At 43.5% G+C, this 20,210-nt stretch overlaps 2 protein-coding genes across 3 annotated transcripts in view; both read right to left on the bottom strand.

Moving 5' to 3' along the window:
* LOC117876975 (alpha-1-antitrypsin-like) overlaps positions 1 to 20,210 on the bottom strand; it is a 190,449-nt gene that overhangs the window by 115,150 nt on the left and 55,089 nt on the right. The window contains exon 1 of one of the 2 annotated variants that reach the window (XM_034769616.1): positions 7,622 to 8,001. The exons of the other annotated variant lie outside the window; for it this stretch is intronic. The gene's annotated coding sequence lies outside the window, so the exon portion shown is untranslated. Of the gene's footprint in view, positions 1 to 7,621; positions 8,002 to 20,210 lie in introns of those variants that run through there. 2 annotated transcript variants of the gene reach the window in all.
* Positions 9,080 to 11,168, bottom strand: GSC (goosecoid homeobox). The gene is made up of 3 exons (XM_034769625.1): positions 10,732 to 11,168; positions 10,061 to 10,320; positions 9,080 to 9,623 (listed from the first exon to the last, which is right to left on the bottom strand). Exons 1-3 carry the CDS (start codon positions 11,051 to 11,053, stop codon positions 9,471 to 9,473), a joined length of 735 nt encoding a protein of 244 aa, XP_034625516.1. The 5' UTR covers positions 11,054 to 11,168; the 3' UTR covers positions 9,080 to 9,470.

Genomic DNA, 20,210 nt, shown 5'->3' with positions numbered 1-20,210 from the left:
CCTTTATACAGGCAAAATTTCCAGACTGAGTTGATGGGAAAACATGGTCTTGGGACTAAAATTCAGCACTGACTATCATTTCCAGTTCTGTTCCCAACTCTGCAACAGACTTCCGGGGTGGCCTGGAAGAAGTTACAGCTTTTCTGTACTGCACTTCCCTGTCTGTAAAATGGAATAGATTATAGTTCCCTACCGCAACAGGAGCGTTATGAAGCTTCACTGCAGCATTTATTGTGGCTTTGTCATAAGCTCTGTATCCTTGGGTGCCTGCTCTGTAGATGCCCCAGCTAAACTACTGTGATGCTGCATCATTTCTGTTCTCTCTGACCCACTTAAGAAATTTGCACTGTCCAAAAGCATGCAAGACAAAATTCCCTTGCTGGGGTCCTACTTTATTAAACAGAAATAATCTTGAACTAAAGTCTCTCTGTTGGACTACAGGGTTGCACAGCCCTTCTCCTTGGCACCCGTAGTCTCAGGAAGCACCTCTGCCTTAGAAGAGCTTCTCATTCTATGAGCACCTCCCTGCAACTGAGCCCTGATAGCCTTTTACCAGGCCTCGGTACTCGTTATTCAATTAACTACTTAGCTGGACTCCTTAAATTAGCTGATAACAGATAGTCTGGGCCCACACACCCCTTAAAGGGACCAGCAACCCTGTGACACTCTGACTAAGAGGTAATACATAGGCACACCATCCAGGAGTAGCCCGAGAACCAGACTGGGACTCTAATGGTATGTCTACACTGCAATGTAAGCCCCAGAGTTCGAACTCAGACTCCAGTCTACCCCCGCACTCCGCTTCCTTTTACACACAAATCTTGCTAACCCAGCGCTTGGACCCAGGGTCCTAGGACCCCACAAGGGGGAGAGGGTCGAAGCCTGAGTCAAGCCGGGACACAGGGTTCAAGGCCTACTGCTTTGCAGTGCAGACGCAGCCCCACTGAACTCATGCTCTGGGGGTCCACCAAAATGTATCCTGCAATCCCATGATCCGACCTTCTTTGTCCTCTGGACAGTCAAGTTTGGTGGATAGTCAAGTTTTCTCACACTGCAGCATGAACAAATAGGGTTACCATATTTTAATTAAAAAAAAGGAGGACACTCCACGGGCCCCGCCCCTGCCCCCAGCCCCGCCCCTTCCCCAAAGTCCCTGTCCCAACTCTGCCCCCTCCCCTGAACGCTCCGCCCCCCCTGCTCCTCCCCCTCCCCTGCTTCCCGCGAATCAAATGTTCGCAGGAAGCCTGAAACAGGGAGGCAGCAGGTAAGCTGGGGCTGGGGCTGGGGCGGGGCGTGGCGTGGCACGGCACGGCCCAGTCCGGCCCCCCCGGCCAAGCAGCTCCCTCTGGCGGCCGGCCGGCCCAGGCCAAGAGGCTCTGGCCCCAGTGTCTCCCGCCCGGCTTGGCTCAGGCCTGGGGCGCCGGCCCTGGTTCCGGCCGAGCGGCTCCAGCCCGCCCTGGCCCCGGCGGCCCCAGCGACGCCAGCCCCCGGCCGAGCACCGCCAGCCCCAGTGGCTCTGGCCGGGACCCAAGCCCCACGACCCCTCCCTCCCTCCCTCTTTTCCCAGACATGTCCGGCTTTTTGGGATTTCCTCCCAGACGGGGATTTGAGGCCCAAAAAGCCGGACATGTCTGGGAAAATCTGGATATATGGTAACCCTAAAACAAAGGGCTAAGCAGCCACATTTTGGGAGGGCGCTAGGGAGTCCGGGTGGCTGGACTTGGGCCCGCTTAATATGGTGTAGATGTTGAAGCCCCAGATTGGGTCCCAGGGTTCAACAATTCCTAACCTGAAGTTACAAATGAATGTAGAAGCTCAAGCTCTAGTTTAACAAACCCAGGGTATGCTAATTTGAGTTCTACTAACCCTGGGCTTACATTGCAGTGTAGACATATCCGGAGTCACCATCTGGCTCCTGGTTCCCCACTTCTTCTGGGGGGAGAAGGAATCTGCAACAGCCCTAAACATGACACAGATTACTTCCCTGGTGTGCCAGCTTGGCTGTGATAGCAAACATATAGATACAGTAGAGCCAAGGCTCCACCCACATGCACAGGAAGGGGAAGAGCAGTCCTTTGGAGGCTGCTGTACCTGTCTGCATTGCTCCATGCAAGGAGCCTAGCCCATGCAGAGGAGTAAGGGGGTTCCTTATGCTGCTTTCTTCCCCGGTACAGGACTCCTGTATCGGGGAAGGCGGCAGCAGGAGGGTAGCCAGGGTCACAATCTGGCCCTAAATGTTAGCAAAGCACTTTAAGATTACTTTATGACAGGTGCTAGAAAAATCTCTGAAGACAGAGAGCAGTCAAGAGAATTATTCTAATCCTTACTAGTATTACAAATAAACACACACACTTTTCTGGATATTCAAGGTCTGAATTTTGTGCCTTGGGCCCATTTCTAGTAAACGTGGTTTAAAATAAAGTGACGAGCAATTTTCCATGACAGTCTTTAATGTTGCATGTATAGGCAACAGATTTTGGTGGTGCACTAATTAGCCAATGATCCAAATACTCAATTAGAGCATATATATGCAACTGTAGCACAAAAATATCTGCACATGCAAGCACTCAGGCACAATTTTAGAGACCATAAGAATGGACATTCTGGCTCAGAGCAATGTTCCATCTAGACCGGTATCCTATCTACCTTAAAATGCTGCAAGTTTTCCTATAACTTCCACTACTTCAAATGTGTCTTTGTTTCTTAAGTCATTTGTAAAACAAAGCTGATACAGTTTATGTTCCCGGGATCCAGTTAAGGTGATGCTTTGAACTCAAATACTAGTGAAAATATAAAGTAGGGTTAAGATTCTCAGATGGTGTCATTTGATTTGCACCAGCTGAGAATCTAGCTTGTACTTTCTAACACTGATTACCACAATGATTAAAAAACATTCCCATCACTTAAAACTCAGATGATGAATATGCTAACAGAGCATGGATTGGATTATATATATATCAGAGAGATATATCAGAGGAGTCAGAGTTGGAAAAGACCTATTAGATGACCTAAACCATCTCCATTCAGCATAATGCTTCCATATTGTACCTTTACTAGAGTTTGCTCCATTCTAGTCTTAAATGTCCCCTGCAAGAATATTCCACTCCTGAACACATCTCATCATCAAGAAGTTTGTCTTGACATTTGGTCTACATTTTCCTTTTCTTAATGTTATCTGATTATTTCTATCCATGCTTAGTACTGTCTGAAATAATTCTCCGCCCTCCACGATGGTGCCAAGCTTGAAAAATAGCAACCTGTCTATACCATTATTCAAAAAAGGGGGAAAGGGGAAATAGGGGAAGCAGCAACACATCCCTGACCCCTTTATATGCCATCTCCCTTAATAACAAAGTATTAATTTCCTTTTTGATTATTTTTATTGTCTGATGAAAATTATTAGAAATTATTTTAATTTAATAGGTCAGGGAGAAAGGATAGTGTTGTAACAAAAACATGAGATGTGGGCACTGACTGTGAACTAACCTACACTGGTGTAAATCATGAGTGACTTCATTAAAGTTAAAGGAGTCCACCAGTCCCCATCTTGGCTACACTATGACTTGGCCTGCATCTTAATAAATGTTAACAGGACTTTTCAGTTATGTCAGACTAATTTCATTGAGCCAACATAGTGTATGTCTACATTACAGTGGCACAGCTACTGCGCTCCAGATGTGCCACTGTGTAAACACTTCCTGCAGTGACGGAAGGAGTTTTTCCTATGCTGTAGTAAATCTACCTCTCCAAGGGACAGTAGCTGGGTCAATGAAAGAATTATTCCATTGATCTAGCTGCATCTACAGTGGGGGTTAGGTCGATATAACCATGTTGCACAGGGCGCAAAATTGTTCACAGCCCTGAGGATGTAACTAGGGTGATGTCATTTTTTTGTGTAGATCAGGTCAAAATTGAAAGCAGCCTTTTTGCTCATCAAGGTAAGACTTAAATGAGATCAGGCTCTATTTTTGGGTCTGCCACAGACTTCCTGTGTTATTCTGAGTAAGTCACTTAACCACGGTGGGTGGGATTCACAGAGATATTTAGACACCTAACTCCCGGGAATTATATCCTGCCTCATGTGCCTCACTCTTCCCCATCCTGACCGTGCAAGTCTTGCCTAATTGATGTTTGTAAAGCAATTTGAGATCCTTGGGTTTAGTCACACTCTTAGATATGTGAGCATCATTCCCATTAACTCTGATGGGATTATGCCCATATATATCAGGGAGGGAACAGAGAGAGAAGTGCAAAGTACTAATTAGTATATTTGTATGAATATAGGACCTAATTATCTATCTCCCTGATGTACTATCCCATCATTTGTTAGTGCTCCACAGAGCTAAATTATATTTGCAGTTATACCGGTATGACTCTGGAGTAACTCCTTCTCAGTCAATGTAACTGAAAACAGAATGTGCCTTTCTGTGCAGGTATTTAGAGCTTCCATGGTACTCACTTGTATCCTGCAGCAGGAGATTCAGATCCCTCACGTTTTAGCTACTACATCAATAGAAAATGCAGGTTCTCTGAACTGGTGCAAAACTGTCTTGTTAATTTGTGGAGTTTCCACTATAATATACAGGAAAGAGTGAGATTAAAACATTTAGGGTCAAATCTTGACTACTCTACTTAGAAGAATTTAAAGGGGACCTACAGAGAATTTTTTAAAATTGATCTTTTTCTAAACTCCTTTATTATTAGGCTTTGCAAAATTCATTTTTTTATATAATTTTGATGAATAATATCTGTTATGAACATTTTTCAATTTTTACCTATTTAAATTTTCACGGTCACACAAAACGAATTTAAATTTTCACAATTGTAGGAAATTATGGGGAGAGTCAGACAATAATTTAATGACAGTGGACGCTGAGATTGAAAAAGTTAAAGCTTTATAACTGCTACAATACAAACTGTCAACATCACATGTTAAAATATACAAAGTAAATATCCCAAATCAAACTCTAATAAGTTCACAAGCAGTATTTTTCTTACTTTGCCTCTCTTTTCCATTTCAATTATCATCAATGGAACTATTTTTATCAGTTTGTGTACGTATGGTAAAGTCAAGATTTACTGTTAAAACGTTACAATCTAATCCTTCCAAGCCTATTTGCAATGCATAAAGAGGCTCTGAAAGGTGTTTTGTTCTTAAGATCACACAGACACACTTGTTTTTTCCTTACAAATAGCAGGAATATTAATTTTGATCACTCCTAGTTTTGCTGGAGGCCATGCTGGATGTCTCAGAGGAGAAATATCGTTTGCGCTCATCACTGAAAGCTGTTAAACAAAACATAAAGAGCCAGATTCTGCAACTCCTACTTACATCTTTCTCCAAGCGTTGTGCCATCCAAGTCAATGCAACTATTCATGGAGTAAGATACTATTCAACATGAGTAAGAATTGGAACCAAGGAGTGTTAAGGAGTTTGACTAAAAAAGTTTCCATCCCTCTTAATTGCTCAGCCATTCACAATCTTGATTCTTGCGATGCCCTCATTTCACTAGTTCTCCAGCAATCAGTCTTGCAGGCTAAACAAGATTTTCTGCTGTAAAAACATGGCTACGAAATAAACTTTTCAGGCTTTCTTTACACATAATAAAGAAGAAAAATTCTCCCTTCTTAGAAGTCACCTTTAAGAATGTAACCCACATGGTTTAGTTCAGGAGTTAAACTGACTTTCAATTAGATTTTTTAATAATATTTATGCTATTAACTTTAATGAAAGTATTCACATGGATGAAGTTAAACATGTGTATTGGTGTTTGAAGGATCAAGCCTATAGTAACTACATTTTAGTACCCTCTCGTCAAGAGGTAGCAAGCCATTTTAATAAAATACATATTTTTTTAAAAGGTATACTTTACCCATTCAAAATCATTTTTACTCCCAAACACCAATAACAAGTTGTCAGTGGACTGGTTATATGCGTAAAGTTAAGACAGTGCATAAATGTTTACAAAATCGAGGCTATACTACCTTTTCCTCTATATCTCACTATTACATGCAGCATGAAACATGAACATGCCCACTAAAACTTAATACTGGCTAAATATATGGGGGGGGGGGAAATTAAACATCCATCCAATGAGGCTTCCTGCATATACCTTACCAAAAAACACCTCCCCACACATAAACCACCACTTCCCACATTTTGGAACCTAGTTTCAGTGATGCTGAGCTGTATATTCACTACCGTTTTACATAGGTAATGTACATGTCTGGTGTGTTATTGCTGCGCTTTTAGAAGCATAACATTAGCTCTGCACACACATACTAGCATCTGCATTGATGGGGAAGCATCAGTTGGGAAATGGTACCCCCTTTGCTTCTTCTCTTCAGTGGGAAAGGCAGGATCGGCTTCTCCTCTTCTCTAGGGGTGGTTAGACAGTAATCAATCCACTGAGGACTGGGTCATGTGAGGCCACTCCTATTTCTTTTCTTCCCTGTGGGATGGGGGCTACTCTGGCATCTCACCAGAGGGGAAAGAGGTGTTGGGTTCATCCAAAGGGTGAGTGCAAGAGCACCAGGAATCTTGTCTTTACTGGCAATTTTTGGGAAATCGCCAACTCTTGCACAAACACCAGCAGAGCTGCACCATACTACTTCTACAGTGGGAGATTTAAATAAACTCTGATATAGAGGAAGCCATGTAGGAACACACATAGGAAAACTGGGTGTACCATGAATGGGGGGAAGATGTTTGAGCACAGGTGTTAGAATGTCTATACTACCCTTGCCCACCACCACCCCCTGCTACAATTACCCACTGTTGTCATCACCTGGACAGCTGCACCAATGGGAGCAATGGTGGGACTACCAGCTCACACCAGTGCCTTATCTACACTAGCGGGTCTACCATTGCTATCGCCGGTGGAGCTGAACTGGTGGTAGCAATGCTTGGAACTTTAGAGGGAAAAGATCTTTTCTAAACAAGGGTACAGAAGGGGAAGCATGTATGGGTGGGAGATGACTGTGTGACTCAACAGCGATGAGGACAGTGGGGCTGGGTGTCTCAAGTAGCAGGCATAGGGGACATGAACACAAATGGACGTGACCTTAAGGGGCAGAGTGGAAGTCTCCACTGTGAGGCATGCACAAACTGAGCAACACAAGGAGATTAGGAAGCCACTGTAGACCAAATATGATTCTGTTGCCTTAGTGGGGTAAAGAGCAACTAGCACCTTCCTACCAAATATCCCCTAGATCAGTTCATAACTCCTCTTGTTTGTGACTTATTTGAGTTGTATCAATAGCAATATCAGTGTAGTGAGATAGCTCTCATAAATGGGGATCATCGAAGACAAACTGGTTGGAAACTCAAAGGAGCATCTCTCTCCAGAAAGCAAGAGAGAGGGGAGCTGGGAAATCAAACAACAAAAGGGAGACTACATTTGCTTTACCTGAAAATATTTCCTAGTGCTATCTCTTCTAGCTCCACTGTGGTTTGTGAGAGTACAGAGGAGCTGAGAGAATGGATTTACAAATATTGCATTACAAAACATGACGCCATTGGCAGAATAAAGGATCAAATCACTATTATATGCAGTGTCGTTGTAGCCCTGAGGGTCCCAGGATAAGTAGTTGGTCCAGTAAGAGACATTACCTCACCCACCTTGTCTCTCTGATCGCTTTTAGTCAGTCAGCTCTGGTGAAGCCATGACAAGTAACCCGGCCTGAGCTGAAGTTTTCTCCTGGTTGCTCTGCAGCTCTCAGCCAGCCCCGCAGGCCGCCAGCTCTCCAGGTGCTCGTCCCGCCCACTTCCCCCAGGCTCGCGGGACACGTTACTCAATGAACCAAGGGGCCCTCCTCATCCACAGGCGCTGGAAATGGGGCGCTTCGGAGTGGGGCCGTCACACCTGCTGCCCCTGCCAGGACACGAGCCCTAGCGCCAGGCGTGCCCCGGCTCCTCGCACCTGCGAGCGGCGCTGGCGGAGGCTAACAGCGGGGGAGAGCCCCGGCCAGCGCATGGCGCACACGAAACAGCCCCTGCAGCGGGGAACGGGCTGGGAACAGGCGCCTCCGGGGCGGTGGGTTAGAGCTGCCAGCACGTGGGGCGCCCTGCGGCCGGGCGCAGCTCACCGCGGGGAAGCGGGGCCCACGCGGCCCTGGAGCCACACTTTATCCCCGTGTCCTTGTCCTCATCGCTGCCCCCACCCAGCCCAGCCCTGCGGGCGGCCGGGGCAGAGCTCGGCGCGGGGCCCGTTGCGCCGCAGGGTGGGGTGCTGGGCTACTGCCCGCTCTGCTCAGAGCCAGCAGCTGCCGAGGGCTGCGTGGCAAGCGGCGCAGAGCGCGCCCCGCCGCAGTCTGGCCAGGGGCTAGAGTGCAGGGCTGGCTGCAGGCTGCTAAGACGCTGCGCCCCGGCTCACTCAGGCCCGCGGGCCTGTCCGGCCTAACCAAGGCCGCCAGCCTCAGACGCGGTGAGAGCGAGCCAGCCAAACGCGCCCTCCTGGCTGAGCCGACTCCACAAAGCGCTCCCCGGGCCTCCGACCAGCGAGGGGAGCGCTCCCCCCAGGCCCTCATCTGCCCAGCTCCAGGGGCGGGGGCCGTGCCCTATTTACATGCAATGTATTAGCCAGTGTCCCCGCCCTGGGCTCTGGCAGCGGACAGCTCCTTCTCCTGCCAGCTTGAGGCCAAGCATCAGCGAGCTCCTCTGAAAATGGCCATGCGTTCTTCTGGGGGCTTGCTTGCCCTCCCCTGACTTCCAGAGCAGCACACGCTAGACACCGCAGGCGGGCATTTAACACAGAACCCATTTAAAAACTGATACTAGCGCCTCAGCCTGACCTTAAGCATTAATCACCCTAGTTGAAATATGAGGGCTGGGGGAGCTTTACAGACAAGTTTAGTTACAAAACGATTGCTGGGCGCTCCTTGTAAAGAACCATCAACTTCGGCAATGAATGGTACCGCTATGGGACGACAGTAACCATTAGTGTAGGAAACCCACCAAACCGTATTCGGAGTTACGGTGCATTTAGACAGTTGCAACTGTTCACAGGTGGATTCTTCCGTTGCCCGTATTTAAAAAAATAAAATAAAGTTTTGCTTTCTTTTTTAATTATGTCTCGCGCCTGCTAATAAATTTAAACATCACTTCACACTCTGAAATTAGGGATTAATCAGTTACAAATGAGCACCATTTACAACACCGTATCTTCCACTCTTTCCAAACTAGTCAAACCCTGCTAAATAAATAACTGCAGACGCCCCTTTTTCTAGATTAAGGAAAAATATGTCGCCACCATCGGATTTAAAGTATCTGTAAATAGCACAAAGATAAATAAAGGGGCCGGTGTATACCTGTGCAACACCTCCGCAACTTACTTTATTTACAAGCAATCACCTCGGGGCAATGTACACTATATACAGATCTCTTTTCCCTCCAACAAGGCAGAGTGTGTGCAAGTAGCATCCTTTTGTGCAAGTCCCACAGTCCACGGCAAGGGTCCATTTGCAAGGTATCAACTATCGGAGTCCAAATCACTTTTCCCTTCTTCTTGCCTCTTTTCTGGGGGCGTTTTGGAAGCTTTATTCCATTTCTGTGCGTTTTCTGACTCCTCCGAAGAGGATCTCTTTTGCCTTCTCCATTTTGCCCGGCGGTTCTTGAACCAAACCTGTCATTGCAATAAATCAAATCATTATAGTAGTAACAAACAACAACAACAACAACAAAGTTTTGTTCAGACGGGCACCCCTTTCAGCCCGTATACGCGTCACACCAGTTCTGCGTGGCATGCACATCTGTGACTCGATTTGCTTTGGTTCGGTTTAAATGGAAAAGCAGAGTAATTACAATCGGTTAGGTATATTTCAAGTCTAAGATTTGCCGCGTTTAGAGGGGTGATCGCTTATCGAAATTTGCTAATTATCCGAGTGATCGGTTTATTTATCCGAGTGCAGACGGGTACGTTTAAGAGCTAAACTTTTTGCCCCTCTTGTAAACCTGTTGCATGCTCTTCCATCAGCTTGCCTTGGACAACGCGCGGCGATGGCTGCAGCTAGACTAGGAACTGAGACTCAGTTAACTTTTAAATATAAAAGGGGGAAATACCTCCACTTTTTCCTCTCTTAAATGCACCCTCCTGGCCAGCTGTTCCCTGGTGCCCACATCTGGGTATTTAGTTTCCTGGAAGAGGTTTTCCAAAGCTTCCAGCTGCTCGTCAGTGAAGATAGTTCGGTGTCGTCTTTTCCTCCTGCAGTGCAGCTGGTTCAGTAACTGCAGCTCAGTCCGGGACAAGGTGCCCACGTTCATATACGGCAACATCTGGTGGGGCACAGGCGACATCAGGACTGACCCAGTACCCTCGTAGCCTAGAGAGAAGACGACCACACTATTTGCATTGGACGGAGAGATCAAGATCAGATCACTCCGTTAAAAACTTGTGCCCCCTTCCCTCTGACATCGACCCACCGACACAACCCGAGATCCCCCTCTGAGCCCGAAACAAAGAACCCCGTGCCAAACGATCCGAAATTAGAATGGGGCTGAATGAGACGCGTCCTATAGACATAATACAGGGCAATGAACTGGCAGGGTGACAGTACTTCGCTGGGATTCCTAGTCATTTCGGAGAGGCAGGGACCCAAACGCTGTTTACAGCTGGCTCATCAAGCACACAAATAGCCAGGCACCCGCCTCGCAAACAATCTCAATCCTCCCCCCACCCCCATCCCGGGCTCTCCCAGCTGGGTGAGAACGAACGGGCACCTGGGCTCGCTTACCTGTTGCAGGGACGCACGAACACTGCTGCGCGCCCAGAGGCTGCATGGCCCCACAGCACGAAGGACCCACGGGGGACGCCTGCACATGCAGCTGCCCGTAGTAGTAGTTGTTGTAGGCAATCCTAGATCCACTGACCGCGGGCAGATTGGAAGCGGGAGCCACCGCCCGGGAGTAAAATCCGCTGTAATCGGTGCCGTAGAGGGAGTCCCCATGCAGGTTGGAGAACACCACCGGCGCGGCGCTCTGGTGCAGCAGGACCGACTCCTTGCAGCGGGGTCTGGCGGCCAGGATGTTGTCGATGCTGAACATACCAGCAGGCATTACCCGAACTCTGCAGGGGCGGGCAGGGAGGGACGAAACCGAAACTTTCCCGAGACTTTCAAGGGGATCAGAGCGAAAGAAATTGATCTTTTTTTCCGAAGGCAGCGTGTGTGTGTGTGTGTGTGCGCGCGTGCGCTCGCAGGAGACTGCTCTGTAACTTTCCCCCCTCCACTCTAGCCTGTTTACTGATCTCAACCCAGAGGGCTGCATGGAGTATAATCCATCTGCACTTCTTCCCTTTTTTATACCCAGGCGACGTCATCCTGGATTTAGTTCCTGGTAATAGGCAGATGACAAACAAAACCAGATTTGACTTTATTTTGGGGATGGGGGAGGGAAGAGGTGGAGCTGGGAGAGGGGTACACAAAGGAGTGAAAGGAGCCTGAGCTGTGTATTGAGAATTAATGAAATTAACTTAATCCTTTCCATTAGTGGGACTTTTTTTTTTCTTTTCTTTTTTTTCTTTTTTTGTGAAAAGGCCCCAGATTTAGGCTTGATCTCTCCGCTGCACCGGCTAATTGCCCAGGTTAATCTGATTAATGCCATTGTGGAGACGTGGTTAGCAGCTCCTAGCCCTGTCTATTATGCACCTACTCTCCTCGTGTTGGTTCACATTATTAGGTGTGATTTCCTCTGTCTGCGGCTCAGAGTCATTATTTATTTGGTTAGGAAACACTTAAAAAAATCTTTAAAAAGAATTAAACTGCGACACAGTTGCGCCATATTTTGTGCATGGATATTTCTGGGATAGGGTTTGGGTCTTGACTCCTTTGACTCAGAGTAAAGGGGATGCGTAGTGTGCCTTGTTTTCTAAAAGCACAACACCTTACACAGGATAAATTAACTTTTAAAAAAATTACTTCGATTATTTCTTTGGACAATTGTTCTAAGCATTTAAAAAAACAAGCAAGGCAGCTAGTAATGTCTTTACAGTGCAGAAACTGAACATTTTAGTAATAATGTCATCTAAAAACACATTGAGTGGTAGGGATTCAGATTTGCTTTTCATTCATTAAGATGCGCTTTTCCTTTTCAAGAAAGAATCATTTATTTTCTATCCTAGAAAACACAGTCTATGGAGCAGCGATTGTACAGTACTGAATTCTGCATGCCCATTACATGTACAGGGCGCGATTTAATTCCCTTAAACTGTTTATTAAAGACGTTTGTCTCTCCTGGTAGCTGGCTCTTGTGATTTGCAGAATAGTTGGTCTGTCACGACTGTCACTAGGAATCCACAGGAGGTAAACTGAACAAGATTAGACTATTTGCCCCATCAACCCTCTATCAAAGAAGGTAGGAAATTGTAAGCATGAAATGAAAACAAGCTATTAGGATCTGTTTACGAGGAACAAATTATTTTTACTCAACAAAGAGTGTACTCATTAATGTTAGGTGAAGCCTACTTGTGTCCCTTCCCTTCAGTATTCAACAATTTCAAATTGGATATGAAAGTGATCTAGACCAGGAGGCTATTAATATCAGCAAAGGGCTTGTATGTTTGAGTTGTTTTATTTGTTTGTTTGGGTTTTTTTTTGGGGGGGGGAGATCTAGTACTTACTTTTTATTAATAAATCACAATATGATTATTTAGAATGTTTCCTTCATTCAGCTTCTGCTTACTTTGAAGATCACTGTTTTTTAAACACCAGAAAAAAATAAAACACGCACAATTGCAACCAAAATATTTGACCGAAGTCCTGGATGTGAATTCTTACACACGGCGTTTAGATGTGAAGTTCATGCAGATTTCCAAATGTACTGTAAAGTGAAACTATTGCACAGAGGTAAAACCCGTAATTCCCTCGGACTAGATTGGCGCTGCCAGTCATGTTACAAATAGAACAGCGTGCTGCAGAATTTCGCTATCTCAATGCTTGTTCACGTATTCGTCCTTGGTGCCTTTACTGAAGTGCTTAACACTCCTTAAATCGCAATCTGAAACTCCAGTTTACATGCAGTGCGCTCTGTTGAAATGCAGAGTATCATTCCGTCTCATCCATAGATCTTCTAGGAGGCGAAGGACAGAGAAACGGAGCAATAGTGGGATTGCTATGAAACTGACAAACAGAAGACGGAGCGGTCTAGTTTTGAATACAACTAGAGAGAGAGAGAGAGAGAGAGAGAGAGAGGGAGCGACCTCCCTATCCACCCGTTTACATTAACAAAATACCACATTGCAGTGTCCAGTATCTTGGGTTTTCTTAAATAGGAGAGTCCTGCATGTTTTTTATGACCTCGCGGCTGATGTTTTGTGTAATAAAGGGGGTTACCACTTGATCCCGGGTGGTTTTTATACCAGCGCAAGTGACTGAGGCTGATGAACTTCACCTTGGTGTTGTGCGCAGTATAAAGACAATGTTTGTACATTAGAAGGGCTGAGGTACATTCCTAAGGCAGAATCAGAAGAATTTTGCAAGCCCTTTTCGGATCTGGCCAGCCAAAATATAAGCAGAGCCACAGAACTATGTTGCCCTAGCTACCTCACTAGCCTTAGCCGCTGTCCGTTTAATTAAAATAATTAGCTATAAAATATTCATTTTTCCCCGCAGTTTAAAGTAATTCCTGCTCACTGTTATGCTAGTATGAAAAAGCCTGTAGTCGTTCATTTTAAGGGCAGAATTAAGTTATGGTGGATACATTCTGATCTGCTTGAATAATTATTTCAATTTTTCATAGGTTTATTTCCTCAAGGTAAGATTTTGCATCATAGGACAAGTGTGTTATGTTAAGTCACAAAGTAGCCGTAATAAGATTGTAGAACCATATTTTTCTCGTTATGGTTAAGATTTATAATACTCTGCTGAATCACAATCTAATAGCACTCATTCTGTTCCTTTCTATAGACACTACGCTTGGACCAAAGAGAGAGCTTCCTTATAGTTTCCAATGTTGTTGGTTTTTATTTCTGGTTAATTTTTTCCAAATAACGTTAAAACTTTGTATAGAAGTTGTACATGCATTTTAGTGAACTTAAAGCAGAATCTTGATTTATTTATGTCACACACAAACACTTACTAAAACCTGATTTAAGAGTTTCTCATTTCGCATCCACTTTGCACTAACTTACAAATGTAATAATGCGTTAAACAAACAATCTGCTGTGCCATATTGTCAGGGTGAAATTGGAATAACAAATGAAACGCAAGCAAATTGTGTTGCATAGTGTTGCTAAGCGATTGTTTGTTACTATAGCATAGTCACAGCATGGGTTGAAAGATACATCTAAAGAGGAGTACAGTAACGGGCAGACCAAGCTGTTAGATATGAAATAATGTAAACACTACATTGATTTTCAATATTATTACCCAAACACGATTTCATACAAAGCAATCACCATGCATAAGTCTATGAAAATATGCTTGTTGAGAAGTCAGTCATTTTTATAATAGTCCTCATTTTAAAGATATTAAATAACAGATCAGTGGATTCAAAATACATCGATTTTTGTGAGTTCAGTATATCAACTCGCTTTTTTGATTACAGCAATACCAGCAATTTATTAGAAGCTCTGTCTCTAATAAATTGCTTCTGTGATTTAAATAGAAATGACAAAAGTTTTTCTGCCATGAAATTTCTCCCAGGAGTAGTAAATCGAGATTCCCCACTACCATCTACACACACACCTTCTCTCCCCACGGAATTAATTCAAAATGGTCTCCGAAACTTTTCTCATTTACATTTTATAAGGATGCCAAGCCCTGTGCACTATAGGATTATTTCTTAATCGTAAACATGTAATTATGGACCAGAGAAGGAGTTTATATGTATTTGATTTATTCTTTTCGAAATAGGCTCATCCTTAAATTCTAGGATTGTAAGGGCCGCATAAGGATCACCTAATTAAAAAAAGAATAATATGTATTATAACCAAAGCCCTGTGCCTGTTTGACTCTAGCATTGGAGCATGGAATAAAATTATTCTTTTTTAAGAAACAACCCATTTTACTGTATTTCCGCGTTAGTAGCATACAATAGGTATTTTATTCTCCAGGCTACTTCAAACACATTCCTTAATTACACGTCACTAGGACGTTGTTGTGACGAGCAATACATCATCTCTCCAACTTTTGGCGAACAGGTCTTAGGAGTGTTAGGAAGAGGGAAGACCCTAATAAGGTTCACGGGACAAGTTGTGGTCGCAGACACACTGGTGTAAATCCGGAGTGACTCCACTCATTTCAATAGTCACTCCGGATTTACACTGGTATAGCTGAGCAGAGGTTTGACCCAGGAGACGTGTATCAGAGAGACTGGAATACACAACCCCGTGAGGATGTAGTGTAAAATGATGCCAGCTCATTTAGAGAGAAAAAAAATATCCCTCTGAATTGATTTTATTCTAGGCTGACCAGACAGCAAGTGTGAAAAATCGGGAGGGGGGGGGGAGTAAATAGGAGCTTATATAAGAAAAAGCCCCAAATATCAGGACTGTCCCTAAAATTGGGACATCTGATTACTCTATTTTATTCAGTCAACCTGATTTGTTTTAAACTCTGAACACAGTAAAAGGAGACCACCACCAGAGTTCCAAACATTTAATAAAACGTAAAACTTTTTAGCTAACATTGGTGTGATGACATACACACACAAATATATACCATTATTGCAATGATTTGAACTAGCTGAGGGGGTGAGGGGATAGATCGATCTCCTAGAGGGTGGAGAGGTAGAGGAGCGGATGGGAGAGAAAACACCACATGATTTATAATGAGCTAAAACTTTTAAAATAAAATAAAGCACCTTGTAGTTCAGTTTAAAAAATAACTGAGTTTGCAAATGTTACCCTCACCCTTAGTCAAACATCAGCTTTCCCAAAGTTTGTTTCAAAATTATTGCATCATTACTTAAAACCACCCCACATAATGCACAATTATGATAATTTGTTCCCAGAATAAACTTATTTTGGACTGATTAGGAAAGTCAGTCATTTGAAAACTAGGCAAAACTGCTAAGGTTGTTCCTAAAACTTCCCTCTAACAATATCAGCTTCTAAAGTTTTCATTCATATAAACCTTATTAATGAAGATCTTTTATTTAAATGTCAAGGGGATTTGAAATTTAGAGTAAATTATGAACTTGCATGTCTTGCCAAGTCATGGGTCAAATGCGTTTGTGAAAAACTGCTAAAAGAGCATATGGTTTTGAATTTTTCTACAATGACTAGTGTTTAAATAAATTGCTTGTACTGCTTAACTTCATGTATAATTTTGACAGAAATTGGCCTATAGCCTTTTGATATGTAAACATTTCAGGCTTTTATGCGGTATAAAAAGACACTTGCTTTTTGGGATCAGCTAAAGCAGTCACCCTGTAATTCAGAAAACTGGCACCTAACATTACATTCTTGCTACATTTCAACTTTCAAGTGGCAGCATAAAGAAAAAAGAGAGGATGTTTCAAAAGCAATGTCCATTTGGAATTAAAAACTGTAAATGAGGTGAGAATGTGCCACTTACTATCTGATTGAAATGGATAAACCATAGCATTAAAGTCCATTCCCTGTCTTTTTTTTTTTTTTTTTTTTTTTTAAACAGACAAATCAGTGAAGGGACACTTAAGTATAGCACAGGACTGACTTGCATGTCAAATTTCTGTCTTACAACAAAATCAATCAGTGTAAAGCACAAATAGGTGTTGAAAAATCTCGGTATCACTTCAGAATATATTTTCATAAAATGTTTCAATGATACAGGCCATCCTCATGCAAATGAAAATGGGCTTTTATGTATGGAATGTTGCATACAACTCCTCATATAAATGTGATATGAAGGCCTTTAAATTATTTTTATTCCAAAAACAACTTATCTGAAACGGCACTAGGCTGCATTTTCACTGTGCACTAGGCCATACCCTAAGCTTCTTCTGCAGTTTTTACTCAGTCAAATCTCCCATTGAGTTCAGCAAGAGTTTTTAAAACTGAGTAAATGCTTCAGGATCTGGTGAATAGAAAATAGTGGGTGACTCATTTCTAAGTTCCTTAAACTAAAATGATTTTGTGTGTGTATAAATCCACCAAGCTACTGAATAAATCCATTTATTACTAATATATCTGTCTCACATAAATAAACCTCCAAATGTTGATTGGATGGATAAGTCTAACCCAGTGCTAGACAGAACAGGACCTGGATAGTTGCCTGGTGCCAGACAGCTCAATATGTTTATTTCCTGTGTGCTTTAGCTGGGGCTAAGCTGAAGTTGGAAAAGGGTTTAAATGAACTATGTAATTTCAATCTGTTACTGTAGTAAAATTCATATTTATTGTATATGTCAGGTTGTCATATACAGACTTCTCAAGATACACTGCCCCTTTTGTTAGCTTGTGGAGGTCATTTTTTTCAGAATTACAAGTAGTCAACGTAGACATATACCTTGTATACAATTCAGATGCTATAGCAATTTAAAAGCCCTTAATATGGATACAGTCTATGTGATGAAATCTAATTAAGGAAATAGAATCCCTCAAAGGTGTCTATAAATGGGAACAGAGGCAAGAGAAGGTGTTTTATGCAGGTTTCAAATGCATTCCAACACACTGCATTGTAGTTAGTAAATGGAGAAGAATAACTTTTGTATTTTGTATATTTTGTATATTAAGAAAACGTTTTTTCTCCCAGTTTCTTATTACATGTAAACCCTGCAGATAATTTCAAATGGGAATCTTTTCTAATTATATATCTATTTCAAGGAGACTGGTGGGAAAACAATTAGAGTCCAATCCTGTACTCAGGAAGTCAATGGGAGTAGGCCCTTAATTTGTAATTTCTCTTTTCACCAAATATTAATATTGTAGTTTGAAAGAACACTTTTTACAGGCCTTAAGAGCTGTATTTATTAAGAGAGATTATGGACAAATGGTTTAAGAACAGAGTATGTCTACACTGAACACTAAGCCCAGGCTCTGAATCAGGTTTGAGCCCAAGCCTCCCTTCTGTCCACATACAAATCAGTCTGACTTGAGTGAGCAAGGACTCAGGACCCGAGTCCTATGACCCTGCTGTGGGGGTGAGTCAGAGCCTGAGTCCCACTGTGACTTGGGTTCAAGTCCTGTCATTGTGCAGTTGGATGCAGGTTCAGCAGCAGACATGAATCAGAAGGTCTGCGCAGTGCAGTATGGACATGGTAGCATGGCTGAGACATCCAGGTCAAGCAGTTGTAAATGCAGGTTTACAATGTAGTGTGGACATTCAAACGTGAGCTTGGAAACACCAAATCCACAAGCCCACATTCAATAGACCCGAGCTTAGTGTGCGGTGTAGACATACTCTCAGAAGTATAGTGAGATGATCTGGATTCTGTTCCCTCTTCTACCATTGACTCTGTGTGACATTGGGCAGGTCACTTGGCATATGTCTACTCTGCAATTAAACGCCCGCAGTTAGCCTGCATCAGCTAAGTCAGGCTCGTGAGGCTTAGCTTGCAGGATGGAAAAATTGCAGTGAAGACATTCAGGCGTAGGATGTAGCCCGAGTCCAAATGTCTACCCCACAATTTTATAGGCACGCGGCCCGAGCCCTGCAAGCCCAAGTCAGCTGACACAGGCCAGCTGTGTGTATTTAATTGCAGCGGAGACATACCCTAAGCCTCCCATCTACATTATGAAAATCTACCATGCTAAAGGAATTGGTTATAACACAGTAGTGCCTGGTAAGACTGAAACATAAGTCTGTCTTTTAGCCAGGCCTGCCCCATGCTTTAAGAATGTTCCCAGATTGCACTACAGCCCAAGACCACTTGCAAACTGAACTGGATTATAACTGGATCCCACAACATAGTCGATTGTCATAGTGTTGATAAAGCTTTAATCCTCCCTGTATTTTGGTTTTACCCTCAATAAAAGGGGGGGTAATGCTAATTCCTTATGCCAGGCATGTGTTGTGAGTCTGAGACCTTGTCTATGCTTAAAAGGATTTGCCAGTATAGCTATTTGTCAGAAGAGCTCGACTGGCAAAGCCCCCTAGTGAAGATGCAAGAGAGTTCTTATATTGGCAAGAGAGTTCTTTTGCTGGTACAGCTTATACTAGCTTCCCCCAATAGAACAAACTATACCAGCAAAAGGACTTTTTTATCAAAATAATTATATACACACTACAGCTTTTGTTGGCATAGCTATTTGATTGGAGAGTGTGATTTGACACAGATATGCTGGTAAAACTTTCTGGTGTAGACCAGCCCTACGCTATACCAGTATAAGGCACCTTTATACTAGTACAGGGATGGCCTAACTTACTGACCCTCCAAGCTGCATACGATAATCTTCCGAAGTTCAAGAGCCGCAAGACGTGCACAACTTGCCCCACAGGGTGGTGCCTGCCAGGGAGCAGGGCTTCTGCCTGAGACCCCCCTCCTCACAGGGCAGATGCTCCTAGCCCCAGTACTCCACCACAGGGCAGAAGCCCTGAACTCCCCCCCAGTCTGATAGGTGGAGAAAGGGTGGGGGGCGTGTGGGGCTCTGCGAGCTGCACTTAAACTGTAACAGAGCCACAAGCAGCTCACAAGCTACAGTTTGGCCATGCCTGTACTAGTATAACTGCCTCAACACTAGGGCATACACCAGTATAACTACATAGGGGTGTGATTTTTATTTTAATCAAACTTTTTTAGTGTAGACCAACCCTAACTTCATTAATACTGGTAATGTGCTTTGAGATTCTCAAAAAATAGGCTCTTGTAAAGGACTTAATCATCAGAGGTGCTGAGCACTCACAACAGACAGTCACGTTTGTGAGTGCTCAGCAACTATCAAGATCTTCCCAGAAAGAATTTATTTCTTATATATGCTATCAGCACTTTTACTGCTTGGGTCCCCACTGTAGCCATTTACTTGTGATGCAGACAGTCTTAAGAAATCATTTGTAGTTAAAAGAACAGGAGTACTTGTGGCACCTTAGAGACTAACAAATTTATTAGAGCATAAGCTTTCGTGGACTACAGCCCACTTATGCATCCGAAGAAGTGGGCTGTAGTCCATGAAAGCTTATGCTCTAATAAATTTGTTAGTCTCTAAGGTGCCACAAGTACTCCTGTTCTTTTAACTACAAATGATTTCTTAAGACTGTCTGCATCACAAGTAAATGGCTACAGTGGGGACCCAAGCAGTAAAAGTGCTGATAGCATATATAAGAAATAAATTCTTTCTGGGAAGATCTTGATAGTT

Source organism: Trachemys scripta, chromosome 4 (assembly GCF_013100865.1).
Source record: "Trachemys scripta elegans isolate TJP31775 chromosome 4, CAS_Tse_1.0, whole genome shotgun sequence".
NCBI lineage: Eukaryota > Metazoa > Chordata > Testudines > Emydidae > Trachemys > Trachemys scripta.
Note: the sequence above shows the minus strand (reverse complement) of the source record. Positions and strands in the feature narration are given on the sequence as shown.